The sequence below is a fragment of the Ambystoma mexicanum genome, chromosome 2p, assembly GCF_040938575.1.
Source record: "Ambystoma mexicanum isolate Mex_15411 chromosome 2p, UKY_AmexF1_1, whole genome shotgun sequence".
Lineage (NCBI taxonomy): Eukaryota > Metazoa > Chordata > Amphibia > Caudata > Ambystomatidae > Ambystoma > Ambystoma mexicanum.
This window is the reverse complement of record NC_090923.1, coordinates 29,472,794-29,485,836: the sequence shown is the minus strand read 5'-3', so window position 1 is coordinate 29,485,836 and position 13,043 is coordinate 29,472,794. Positions and strand designations below refer to the sequence as shown.

The following is a 13,043-nucleotide window of genomic DNA, read 5'->3' as shown; positions in this document are numbered from 1 at the left end:
AATAATGGGCCCGCTAATAACGGGCCCGTTATTTGCTCCCTGGTCCCTTAACGGGTCCCACTAAGAACGGCTGGTCAGACCAGCCGTTCCTGGTGGGACCCGCTAAGGGACCTCAGAATATGGCGGTAGGGGGTTAACGGCACCGGCATCCTTACCGGTGCCGTTAACCCCCTACCGCCATGCTCGTAATGACTCCCTATGTCCTGCCAACAGAGCGAAGACTTTAACCACTTCAAACTGGAGCGTCGATCTTCTTCAACTGACTACCGTTGCTAGTCTGGCCTTTCAATTGTTCTTTGGCTCTTCCCTTAGGTAATAATACAAAGCAAAATAATCAGGGTGGCGTCCATGTATTGCAACCAACCTGCCAGAATAACATCATAATTTAACGTCAACATCTTACCCCAACATTGTCATACTCAATACATGAATGGGAGGGAATGTAATGCTCGCCGCCTAGTCTTTAATAGAATTAATACTCCCTGCGCAGTAAGCAGGGTTAATCTTTATTCTATGGCAAGACTGGTGGTGAGCATTATGCTTGTTAAAAGCTCCCCAACACCTTGGCTGCTAAACTTTCTGTTGGCTTAAAGTAAAATTCCTTAAAGGTGCGATCATAAGCCCAGTCTGCCGCCAGCATAATGTCTCTCAAGGACACTTCTGTTGTGAATGCTTTAGATGCTATAGCTCCCCCCACTGAATGAGCTCCATACTTCCTCAAATCTATGTTAGCTGCTTGCATAATTTCCTTTACCCATCTAGTGATGGTTGCATAGCTACCCCCCCGAAAAGGCTTCCTACGCGCTATGAGCAATTGCGTGGTACCTGCTGCTCCATGCGCTGCTGTCCTGTTTTCGGATTCTTTGATACAGTTTGCTACACACAGCTTAGATCTATTAGGAAAATATGGATAATGGACCGAGGAGGTCCCTGTCTTAGTTCTCTTTACTACCGAGAAGGTGAACCCATCCGGCCCAAAGGCCCTTCTAATTATCTCTAGTGCACGTACATCAGATACTCATTTACAAGAGACTAGACATAGGAGCATTGCTAGCTTCCCTGACAGTTGCTTAAGAGACAGATATCTGTTTGCCGGTCATCCCTCTAGGAGCTGAAGGACCGATGATACATCCCACATCGTATGATAACGAGGTTCTGGGGGAGTCTTAAATTTGGCCCCTCGTATCTCACTACCGCTGGGTGTTCACCCGCCGGCACACCTTCAATTGGCAGGTGTCCTGCTGATATTGCTGATCGGTATACTCCTATCGTGCTGAAAGCTTTTCCGTCTTGCATTAGGTGTGCTAGAAAGTTCAGGATCGTCACTACAGGTGCTGAAACGGGATGAACACCTCCTCATTTGCACCAGCTAACCCATTTGGCCCAAGCCGCATTGTTGCTCCTCCTGGTGGATGGAGCCCAGGATTCAGCGATAAGCTCTGCAGCCTGCACCGAAATGCCTGGCAACGCCCAACGTCTCCTGATATCCTGCATGCGATGAGTGGGAGTGTCCCTCTCACTCTCAGAAGATTAAATGAACCAACTGGGTCTGTGAGCAGTTGCTCTCCTTCCGGTAGCACTCTCGGCAGGTCTACCACTAATTCCATTAGTGTCGGAAACCATACTTGTGATTTCCACAGTGATTCTACTAACAGCAGTTCTGCTCTCTCCCTCCGACATTTCGCTAGAGCTCTGCTCAGCACCATGAATGGGGGAAAAGCGTAGTGGGGACCTCCGCTCCATTCTTGTAGAAATGCATCCGTTCCTCAAGCACCTTGGTCCAGTCTCCAGCTGAAGTAATCGGCTGTCTGTGCATTCATCCGGGATGCAAAGAGGTCTATGTGGAGCAGACCCCACCTCTGTTTCATTCGCTGAAATACTGTCGGATCCAGCTTCCAATCACTGGAGTCCGTGAGAAATCGTGAATTCCAGTCTGCCACTACGTTCAGTGCTCCGGGCAGGTATTCTGCCGTCACTGACGTATCTGACTGAAGGCAAAAGTGCCAAAAATCTTTAGCTAGCTCTGCTAGCATCCTGAACTTGGTGCCGCCCAAGTGGTTTATGTATCGGACTGCTGAGATGTTGCCCATCTTCAGCAGTACGCAGGATTTGATCTTTCCCTTTGTGAAGTCCTTGATCACGAAGGATCCTGCTAATAGCTCTAGGCAGTTTATGTGAAGACGAAGCTCCTCTTTGCTCCATTTCCCTCCTGTCTGCAGGTCCCCGCATCAGGCACCCCAGCCCAGTTGGCTTGTGTCGGGTTCTGTGATCAGGTCTGGTCGGTCTCCAAAAATGGCTCGCCCATTCCAGGCGTCCATATTCTTCAACCACCATTCCAGTTCTGTTACCGACTCTTGATCCAAATGTACTAATTAATGGTACCTCAAGCCCTGCTGCAAGTGTCTTATCTTTAGCCTCTGCAGCACTCGATAGTTCAAAGGACTGACTGACTGACTCCAGCAGACTGACTGATAGTTCAAAGGACTGCTCTGGAGCAAAGTTCTGTCATGCTGGAGTAGACCACAGGCAACAGCCAAAGAGGAACAGTGGAACCGCTTGGCATGTGCTGGGGACGGCACTTTGCAGATAGTGAATATGCGTTGAGTAAGAGCAGGAGTTTCACTTCCAGCAACAAATGTCCAATCAATGTGTCACTCTTTTAGTTTGTTGTTTTGCTGTTCCTGGGAGGAACTCATTAAGTGTATGTGATGGGCGTGACATTAAGGTCTTGTTACACTCAAAGTTCTTTAGATTTCCAAAGGTAGCTTTTCATTTGGAAAGGTCGAGGTAACATTCTGCCCACATCTTGTCCCAATGCCAACCTAGGTGGTGTCAACTTCCCGTTACTACTGTGTTCCTTGCAAAGCATCTAAAGGCGAGAACTCTGGGTCTCTTGGACGTGTTATGGGTAGGATTGCTACTTCCCGGTCAACTAGTAGGATTGTAGCACCACCGCCATCAATGACCTCTCTCCAAGGCATCTATGCAAATAGTACCTGTAGGTCACATGATTTCAACAGCTCAGCAGAGGGTTTGTCCTGGGATGTCATCAGGAAGGACGAAGTTATGTCATGTTAATTGATTAGGATGTATACAACCCACTGCTGCCATTTGCATGGTTTTTTGGCACTCTCTGGCTTTGAAAGCTGTCTTCTGGTATTTTAAGGGCTCCAGCAAGTTACAATAGCAGATCCAATCGTGGCAGGCAGGCCTTCCCCGAAAGAATGTTCAAAGTTTGTATCTTACATCTCGACATTGCATCCCTAACTCTATGGGTAAGATGTTAAGGTCCTCAAGTGTCCACAGGCAGCCCCACTGAACTGGTGTCACCTTGCCACTCTACAAATCCTACAGTATTGTAGGTTCTGTAAGAGGTAACTTACAATAATCCCAAACCCCAAGCCCCAATTCTTCTGTATGTCAGATGCTTGCCTGCAAAGCATTCTGGGCATTCCTGTTGGTGGATAAAAGAGAATGTTGTAAGTTTGTAACGCAAGATACTTGGGCAATACACTTGATTGATTGATATGTTATTCATAATGCACCTATAAAGGCGCAACCAGGCAAGGGAGGGGGAGCAAGGGAGGACAAGACAAACTATCTTACAAGGCCTAGAATCATTTAGATTATGCAAGTGCACAGACAAGAATTGCAGGGGAGAGGGTGCAGCGAGAAGGGCACCCAGAGCAGCAGGGCCCTGGGTTAAGTGCAAGGAGGGATGGGGCTCCAAGGGGAATCACACTGCGGTAGTGCCTGGTAGGGCAAGCGGCAGTGCAGGCATGCCTACAGGCAAGTGCAGGGGGACTGTACAGTGGGGGGGGGCTGGTGTTCTGTGACAAAAGGAAGGTCTTGAGGAGCTTCCGGAACTTAAGGCGATCTGGCTCAAGGCAGAGAGAGGCAGAGAGGCCGTTCCAGAGGGTGGCACCTGCAGAGGAGAGAGATCTACCCGCCTATCTCTGCTTGGAGAAGCGATTCACTCACAGAGAATTAGAAGTGGACAAACAGAGATCTCTAGTACGAAGGTACTTAGGAAGAGAGAGTTGGAGATAGCGAGAGCCCCAGCCCCAGGAAGTCTTCTGGGCGATACAAAGGGCCTTGAACTTTCAGGGCTGGAGAGATACGATCCCTGGGCTTGAGGCCAAGGATAAGTCTTGCAGTCCTGTTCTGGATGAGCTGTAGAGGGCGAAGAGTAGAGTTAGGCCGATTGAGAAAAAGGCTGTTGCAGTAGTCCAGCCTAGAGAGAACCAGGGCTCTGTAGACAGTGAGCTTCTTGGGGAAGGTGAGAAACGGAGAATACCTCTGAGGAGGCTGGAAATGGACCTTTCTGGCAAGGTCCTTGATGTGTGTCGAGAAGGAGAGAGTGGAGTCGAAGATGACCCCAAGGTTTTTTGCCTCGCAAGAGTGTATTGATATTGATATTTTATTTCTATTGTGCTCGTACACAAGTGTTTCAGAGCATGACAAGGCAAGGGAGTGGAACAGGGGAGAACAAAACAACAATCTTACTAGGACCAGTGACATTAACAGCGCGCAAGTGCATGGGAGAGGGGGAGGGGAAAAGTGCATGGATGGGGGAGAAGTGGAAATTGCAGGGCAAAGGAGAAGCAAAAAATAATAATAACTAAATAATAAAGGCAACAAACTGTGGTAGTGCAGCCAGCAAGTGGCAAGTGCTAGGTTTAAGGCAGCAGACAGGGTAGGTCTGATAACTGCAGGAAGAAAAAGGGGGGGCTGTATGGGTACAGATACAGACCCGAGTGCAAGGGGTGGCCCGGAGGCAGTGCGGGAGGGTGGCAGGGTGAGCAGGTATCTGGGCCCGGAGGACAGAGGGTGGCCAGGTGCATGGTGCCAAGAGAGAGCAGATCAGCAGGGGAGAGGGGGAGCGAAGGCAGAAGCAAAGAGGACCGTTTTATGGTGCTTCTAGAACCGGAGATGGTTCTCCTCAAGTTTTAGAGTGCCAGGGAGGCTGTTCCAGAGGGAGGCCCTATCTGAAGACAGAGATCTGCCCCGAGCTCGTTTCTTTGAAAAACGACTGACCTTGAGGGAGTTAGAGGTAGTGGAGCGAAAAGCTTGAGAGGGGAGGTATTTGAGGAGCGATAGCGGAAGGTATTTTGGACCTAGGCCCCACAAAGCCTTGTGGACAATGCAGAGGGTTTTGAATTTAATCCTTGCATCCACCGGGAGCCAATGGAGAGATTTCAGAGCTGGAGAGATACGATCCCAGGGCTTGAGGCCAAGGACAAGTCTCGCAGTCCTGTTCTGGATTAGTTGCAGAGGGCGGAGAGTAGAGGCAGGTAGATTTAGAAAGAGGCTGTTACAATAGTCCAACCTAGAGAGAACCAGAGCTTCAGAGACCATGAGTTTCTAGGGGAAGGAGAGAAAAGGAGTACCTCTGACTAGGTGCAGTAGAAAGTTTGACTTTTTAGAGACATCAGAGATGTGGGCGGAGAAGGAATGTGTGGAGTCAAAGATGAGGGTGAGGGCAGATGGTCCAGGGAGGCCGGCCAGAGTGAGAGGGGGAAAGCGGGAGCAGGGGTCCCAATGAGAAGGATCTCAGTCTTACTGGCATTAAGGCAGAGATCATTAGAAGCGCACCATGCCTGAATAGCGGTTAGACAGTCGGGGATGAGCAAAGGGAAGAAGAGGTCGAGGGTAGCCTGAAAGAGAGCTGTGTGCCATTTGCATAATACTGAAAGGTAGATGAAAAGGTAGAGATCAGGAGGGTCAAAGAGGCCAGGTAGACATTGAAAAGCCAGGGGGAGAGGATAGAGCTCTGGGGAACACCACACGTGGAGAGAGAGGTTGTGTAGAGGATGGACAAAAGTGGAACCCGGGAAGAGGAAAAAGGACAGCCACACCAGAGCCTGATCCATGATGTCCAGGGCATCGCGCAGACAAGTGATCAGGATGTTCTGGTTCTCCATGTCAAAAGCAAAGGATAGGTAGAGGGGAATGAGGACAGAGGGAGTGCTAGAGTCAAGGTTAGAAAGGAAATCTTCACAGGTGTTCACTAGAGCAGTTTCCGTACCTCTGGCTGCTCTTAAGCCAGACTGATGGTCATGGAGACAAACAGCAGCTTCAGTGTGGAGGGTTAGCTGGGAGATAGCCAACTTCTCCAGGAGTTTGCCTAGGAAAGGAGTGATAGAGATCGGGAGATAGTTTGCCAGAATGGAGGGCTCGGCAGAAGTTTTTTTCAGAAGGGGGTTCACAAGGGAGTGCTTGAGAGGAGAGGGGAAATCTCCAGTGGTGAAAGAGTGATTGCAGACATCGGCCAAGGCTGGATTGAGAGAATCAATGTTGTCCTTAATGGTTCTGGATGGGTACGGTGTCATCTGTTTGGATGAGAGTTTCATAGACCGGATTTGTGACAGGAGAGAGGGAGGAGAGAAGGAAAGGAGGTGGGGCTGCCAAGGAGGCCCTGAGAGGTTTCAGGTAATAATGTCCCCGTACATAATGTTGCCGGGAAAGCCATTGGCAACATTACATGTGGTGACATCATGTATGGGGACGGGTTGTGGGGATGTCCCCTGACCCCTTGTAAAATGAAAGAATTGTTGGGTTGCGCATGTTCAATGCAATAATGTCTCTGCAAAAAACTGTGACTTTGTGGTCTGGAGACATTTTTGCGGTTACATTATCACATGGATAATGTAACCACAGAGAGAGGTAGAGGGAGAGGAGGGAGAAGAGGAGGAGAGTGCGGCAAGATGCCCTGGGTTATAGTGGTGAAATGAGAGGCCAGTGCCGTACAGAGGGCCTGCATAGGTGTAGAAGAGGAGGATACTGCAATAGCATTGTCCAGTTCCTTGCTGATTTTGAATAGTTTGGCCGTGTTATTAGAGGCCGCAAAGATGCAGGCTTGAATACAAACACTCTTTTTAGAGAAGATGGAGTGTCTGTATTGTCTTTGGAGTAGGCAGCAGGCCAGTCTGTCAGAGGGTGAACCCGAAGTTCCCCATTTACGTTCAGCTGCTCTGCAGTTGCATTTCAGACCGGCCAGATTAGAGTCATACCAAGAGTTGTACTTTTTGGCAGGCTTCATGCGGCTCCTCATGACAAGGGCATGGATGTCCATAGTGTTAGAGATAGAGGTGAAGGTTGGAAAGGGCTGTGTCAGGATGGGAATCAGCCGCATGAGTAGGTGGTGGCAAAGGCAGCACTGACACTCGCTTCATAGGTCGAATGACCGCAAATTAAGGTGTCATTGCTGGGTGGGGCTTTGCCAAGTGAGGACAAAGAAGAGAGTGGTCAGTACAGGAGAGAGGAGTAGTGAGGATGGTAGAGGGGGATGACTGTAGAGATGAGACCATCCAAGGTGTGCCCGGCAGAGTGAGTCGGACCAGAGGGTAGAATGGAAAGGGACAGAGAATTGCAAAATTTGTGGAAGAGCCCAGAGGAGGGGGTTGGGGATACCAGGTGGATGTTGAGATCCCCAAGGAGGAGAAGCTGGGAGGTAGAGGAAAGGACAGAGGAAGTGAGGTCAGCCCATTCAAAAAAGAAGAGGGTAGCCTGGCCAGGTGGCCTGTAGACGGTAACCGAGGTCAGAGAGATGCTCGGAGAGATGGAGAGCCTGCAGACCAGGCATTCAAAGGAGGAATAGGTCTGAGTGGGAATGATGCAAGCAGGAATCCACTCAGGAAAGATCAGGGCCACTCCACCTCTGGGCCTGTTGGGCCTGTTGGGCTCAGAGTGGATCATGTAGCTCTCAGGGAGTAGTGTGTGAAACCTTGTGACACAGCTGCCCGTGAACCATGTCTCAGTGATAGGGAGGACATCCAGGTCCAGGTCTTCGAGGAGGTGGCAGATGTCATAGGAGTGTTTGACAGCAAAGCGAGAGTTGAGAGTAGCGATGTGGAGCAGGTTGCCACTTTTGAAAGACTTCGGTGGGTGGGTTCAGGGAGGAGAGGTCCCCGACAGAAGTGGCAGAAGAGCCTGAGAGGTAAAGGGAGGAGGAGGCAGCGGAGCCAGAGAGGAGGTAGATGACAGAGGTTCCAGAGAGATAGAGGCTGAGAGTAGCAGGGGAGCCAGGAGAGAGGCAGCTGACAAGGAGGCCAGAGAGGTGGGGGCAAAGGGTGGCAAGGGAGTCAGGAAAGAGTCAGATGGCAAGGAGGCTAGAGAGCTGGGGGACAGAAGTGGCAAGGTAGCCAGAGAGGTGGTAGATGGCACCTGTCTTGTAATAGTGTTGGAGGACTGGATATTTCACAGGCTATTAAAACAGCTATATGTTACATGTTTATTACCTGATGTATTGAACTAGTAGTTAGGTGTAATACTGTTTTATTGATATCCCAAAATCAATTGATGTTATTATTATTTTAAACAGGTGAATATCTTTTTACATCATAAAAAATGGCCATCGCTGGCAAGATGTCAGGTGAGTAATTGTGTCTGTGTCTTGAGAATAGATAATATTGGGGATAGGAAAATAGAATAGGGGCATTTACCAATAATCTCCAGCCTTGAATTTCATTTGTAATGTATTGCGATTCATCTGTCCATTGATGTATAACAGTTTGGAAATAGACGGGCATGCAATAGATTGTATTCATGTGTTTAAATTAATGCAATTTGCAATTGAATGTTTTTTCACTGACCATCACTCAATATGATCTTACTTTTTTCTCTTTTCATATTTATTTAGCACACATCTCAAAAAAATGAAACACATAGGCCCTCATTACGACCCTGGCGGAAATCGAAAACCGATGGCGGAAATGCAATACCGCCATCGAATAGCGCTCGGTGCGACTATGACCCGTCACCGCAAAGTACGAAGCCATTAGCGACACCGTAGTGAACGCCAACGCTAACTGCACCAAGCACGCGCGCGCGCGCCATGCCAAACCGCAAACACCACCATGGTGCAACGGTACGCCAATTCCGACCCTAGCGGACATGTACCTAACGCCATCAGGCATGGCGTAATGTACCATTCCGCCATGGCGAGAAGTACGGCATCGCGAATCAACCGTAAACGGCCCCACTGAGTGCCTGTACACCGCTCCCTGCCCACAAAGTACAACCCCCCGTAGGTGCAATGAAGTCACAATGCAACCATTGAAATGTACAAGTCACCCATGCATGCCAACGAACAAAAGAAACACAAGAGGGGCCAATGGGAGCTGCAGGGCACAGATGGCACGAATACAGAAGCAATCCCAATGGACATGACCACAGTCCCCCACCAAGAAACGCACGCAAACACAGGCACCTGTGACCAGCAATATTCCGATAATCACATCATTCCACCAGTCCACCTGGCTGACCGGCATCTGTTACACAAAACCCAATCCCCCGCCCCTGAGCATGACAACATTCAAACTGTCATATAGGCAGCCCCCATCCCTGACCTCACGGGCTTAGTAGGCAAACGCGCCCAGTACAGTACCACGCAACTAAACCCCGAAGCTGGAACCCAATGCAGATCTCCTCACAATACATCGCCCCCCAAATAGGCATATGCCACATCACTTGCAAAGAAAAACGCTACACGGGCCAAATCAGAATAGAAATTTATGCACATCAAAGTCACCAAGCCCATACAGCCATCAGGCCATGAACTCCAAAACACCAATCACCATTGTGGGCTGCATCCGCAAGAAATGACCAGCCACTACTTGTGTGTCGCCCTGTTCCCCCATGGTACACAGAGCCACATTCACGTACGAAAAGGCAACATGGAAGCGCACAGAACCGCAGGGCCGTCCCAATGGGGAGGCACTAGTCCAGCTGAAAGGCCGAAATGTTGCTCCGAGCCACCAGTACTGCGTAAGGGCATGTGGGCCATTGGCGATCGTCCCATAAGATCGTAATGCTGCTCCACTGATTAACACGAAGCAGCAGGTGTCGGGAGTAAAATCCATCTGCAGGAGTGGCATACAGATGGCAGTGGCAAAAGGGGAGGAGATACCTGTCAACCAAAAGAAAAGAAAAAGAACAGAATGGCCATCAGAACCACATTCGAACAACTCACTTCAATGATCACACGAAATCCACAGCCATATGCATGCTAGCCCACTCAAAAGGATCATCACCACCCCAAAACCACTTGCGACTCATAAACATCTATATCGAGGTGCAAACACCATCACAAACGAGTGTACCTGTGCATGCGTCTGTCAAAACAGAATCCATCAGATGGGAATGTTAACGTGCATGGACACAAGTGTCTGAGTGCGCCTCGAGACAGGGAGGGCTCAACAAGGCCAGATAGACGATGGTCCCACTATGGCAGCCCTGCATCACATAGCGTAGGGGAGGCGGATAGATCCCAAGAAGCCCTGTACATGGCAAACTCTGTATCAAATCACCTGCCCATGCATCCATTCATCATTCCCTCATCCCGGGATCAAAACGCCTGAATAATTACTCACATAACATTAGAAACATCCATTGAGTCTGTGCGTTATGCAGCCTGCAAAATCCACAGTGCCCCAGCCCGTAATTCCAGTGTTGTGAAGTAACATGTATTTGGGAACGGCCGGCCTCATCGCCCACGTAGCTATTGCGCATCCCAAACTATTCATATCAATCATTGCTCCCTCGCCATGGGCCCTGTCTCAAGGACATTGAACAATAGAACGTTATATTTGCAGTCAGACCTGTGGGCATCTCCTCGCCGCTAGCTGGAAACCGAAAGCGCCGCCCTTCGAATTCCTCATTTGCAACACCACGTCGGAAAGGCATCTGTGGCCGTTTGAAATCACTAATTATTCCATCGAGTGCGGCTGTGTGTGAAAATGGCAACTGCCTTCACCCACGAATGGGACGCCCCGCCCGTCGTTGCAACTCGGTACAGTGATGCATGAGGGCCCACCGTTCCTCGAGTACTACGTTCCACTGACCCTTCACAAGTCTGTTCGCGACTGCACAGATAGTATGGGAAACAATGGGACCACAGCAGAATGAACATATCAATCCAATCTTACACGGCCATCGGGTACAAATACATGATAGCAATAGCAAGATACCATTCCCCGAATTGCAGCGTTGTGCGCGTGACGTGCTCGGCCAAAGGGGAGAGCAGTTTGCACAGGTGGAATGAATCACCACAGGTGGAGGCCATACAGCCTGAAAACACATAAATTGCACAGCCAGTCTCCTCCCACAACCACACCGAAATGCTACCGGCAGGACTCGCGATGTTGGCCCTGGGGGACCTGATAGCACTGCAAGTGCTCCAACTCCAAGAAGAAGACGAACACCAACTACAACCAGCCGCACGGAGGAGACGCAGGAGGAGGAGGAGGCCAAGGCAGGGCCAGCAAGGCCCACCAGCACAGCCACTACCACCACGCAGGCAGCCCGCAATACCACGCCTCCGAGCCCATCCGTTCAACCTCACTGATGAGCAGATCCACACCCTCTACCGTCTGGACCGGGACACCATAGCCGCCATTGTGGACATGACACAGGCTGACCTTGTCAGCATGATAGATAGCCCAACCGCCATCCCACCCCTACTGAAGGTGGTGTCTGTACTCCACTTCCTGGCCACAGGCACCTACCAGCACACAGTCGGACAGTTGCATGGCATTTCTCAGCCACTGTTCTCACGGACACTATTGCAAGTGCTCGATGCCCTCCTGCAGCACGCAGACGACTACATCTCCCTACCACGCTCGGAGCAGGAAATTACAAACACGAAAGTGGGATTCCATGCACTTGCCGGCATACCGGGTTGCATTGGTGCCATCGACTGCACCCATGTTGAATTGGTCGTCCCACATGCCATGGAGGCCCAGTACCGCAACCGAAAACAATTTCATTCCCTGAATGTACAAATGGTGTGTGACTCCAACAGGATCATTACACATTGTTGTGCCCGATTCCCTGGATCAACCCATGATTCTATGGTCTTGAGGAACTCTACAATACCACGCTACATGGAGCGACACGCAGGGAACAGATCCTGGCTACTCGGTGAGTCTCATTACATGCATGATGATGTGGGGTATGTGAATTGCCAATGACCTGGCAGGAAGGGGGGGGGGTGTGCGTACGTATCAATGGCATTCCACATCATACGTTTCTCGTCCACATACAGGTGATGCTGGATATCCACTGAAGAGATGGCTCCTCACACCAGTCCGGAACCCACGGGACCAGCATGAGGAGGACTACAACCATGCCCACTCACGTACCCGTGTAGTCATAGAACAGGCATTCGGCCTACTGAAGGGCCGTTTCCGCTGCCTCAGCAGGTCTGGCGGGGCACTCCTGTACCGCCATGAGAAGGTTGCAAAGATGGTGATGGCATGTGTCATGCTCCACAACATGTGCGTACGTAGAAATGTGCCCATGCCCCCTGACGCTGAACTGCAAGCACCTGATGATGGTCATGATGAGGGTGGGGATGTGGCAGCACCTCATGGAGTCTGCGAGGCACCGGAGGCCCGTGACATTCGTCAGCATCTCATTGATGTATGCTTCTAGCACTCACGCCTGGTGGCTGATACATGGACACGGGACTCGTGGCACTGCGTGTGTCTGGGACATGCACAACATGGACTGTACGCCTATGATGGCCTAGTACACAAAGATCAATGTCCACACATCTCATTGGTTGATCGTGCACTTTTAATGGCATATGTGATGTCATGTTGAACACCCTATCGACCCGCCACCCAAGTGAGCCCAACACACCCCCTCCACCCTCCTACCTCCCCCCCGAACACCAGTGTCCAAAGATGCTCATTGTCAGTGGGCTGTCGCTATTGCATGCCCCCTCTGCGGGTATCAGGGGCACCCCTGCCTGTGGAGCGCAGGTTCCTCCCAGATCTACGTTGGGGGCTGCCCTGGACGGAACTTGCAACGGATGATGTGTCTGCCTGCTCACGTCCATGCATGTCCCTAAGGGTTTGCGAGAGCTCAGTGAGCACACGGCGCACTGCGGCAAGTTCGGCACATACGTCCTTGGCCGTCGCATGCAGTTCCCCCCTGAGGCTCTCGGTGCTACTCTCCATTTGGACTCTCAGGCTCTCGGTGCTACTCTCCATTTGGACTCTCAGGCTCTCGGTGCTACTCTCGATTTGTGCCCTAAG

General features: G+C 50.5%; 1 protein-coding gene across 1 annotated transcript in view; it reads left to right on the top strand.

Moving 5' to 3' along the window:
• LOC138566161 (amine sulfotransferase-like) overlaps positions 1 to 13,043 on the top strand; it is a 974,685-nt gene that overhangs the window by 39,289 nt on the left and 922,353 nt on the right. Inside the window, exon 2 of the mRNA XM_069643191.1 lies at positions 8,324 to 8,374. Within this exon, the coding sequence (XP_069499292.1) occupies positions 8,350 to 8,374 (25 nt within the window). The 5' untranslated portion in view covers positions 8,324 to 8,349. The remainder of the gene's footprint in view (positions 1 to 8,323; positions 8,375 to 13,043) is intronic.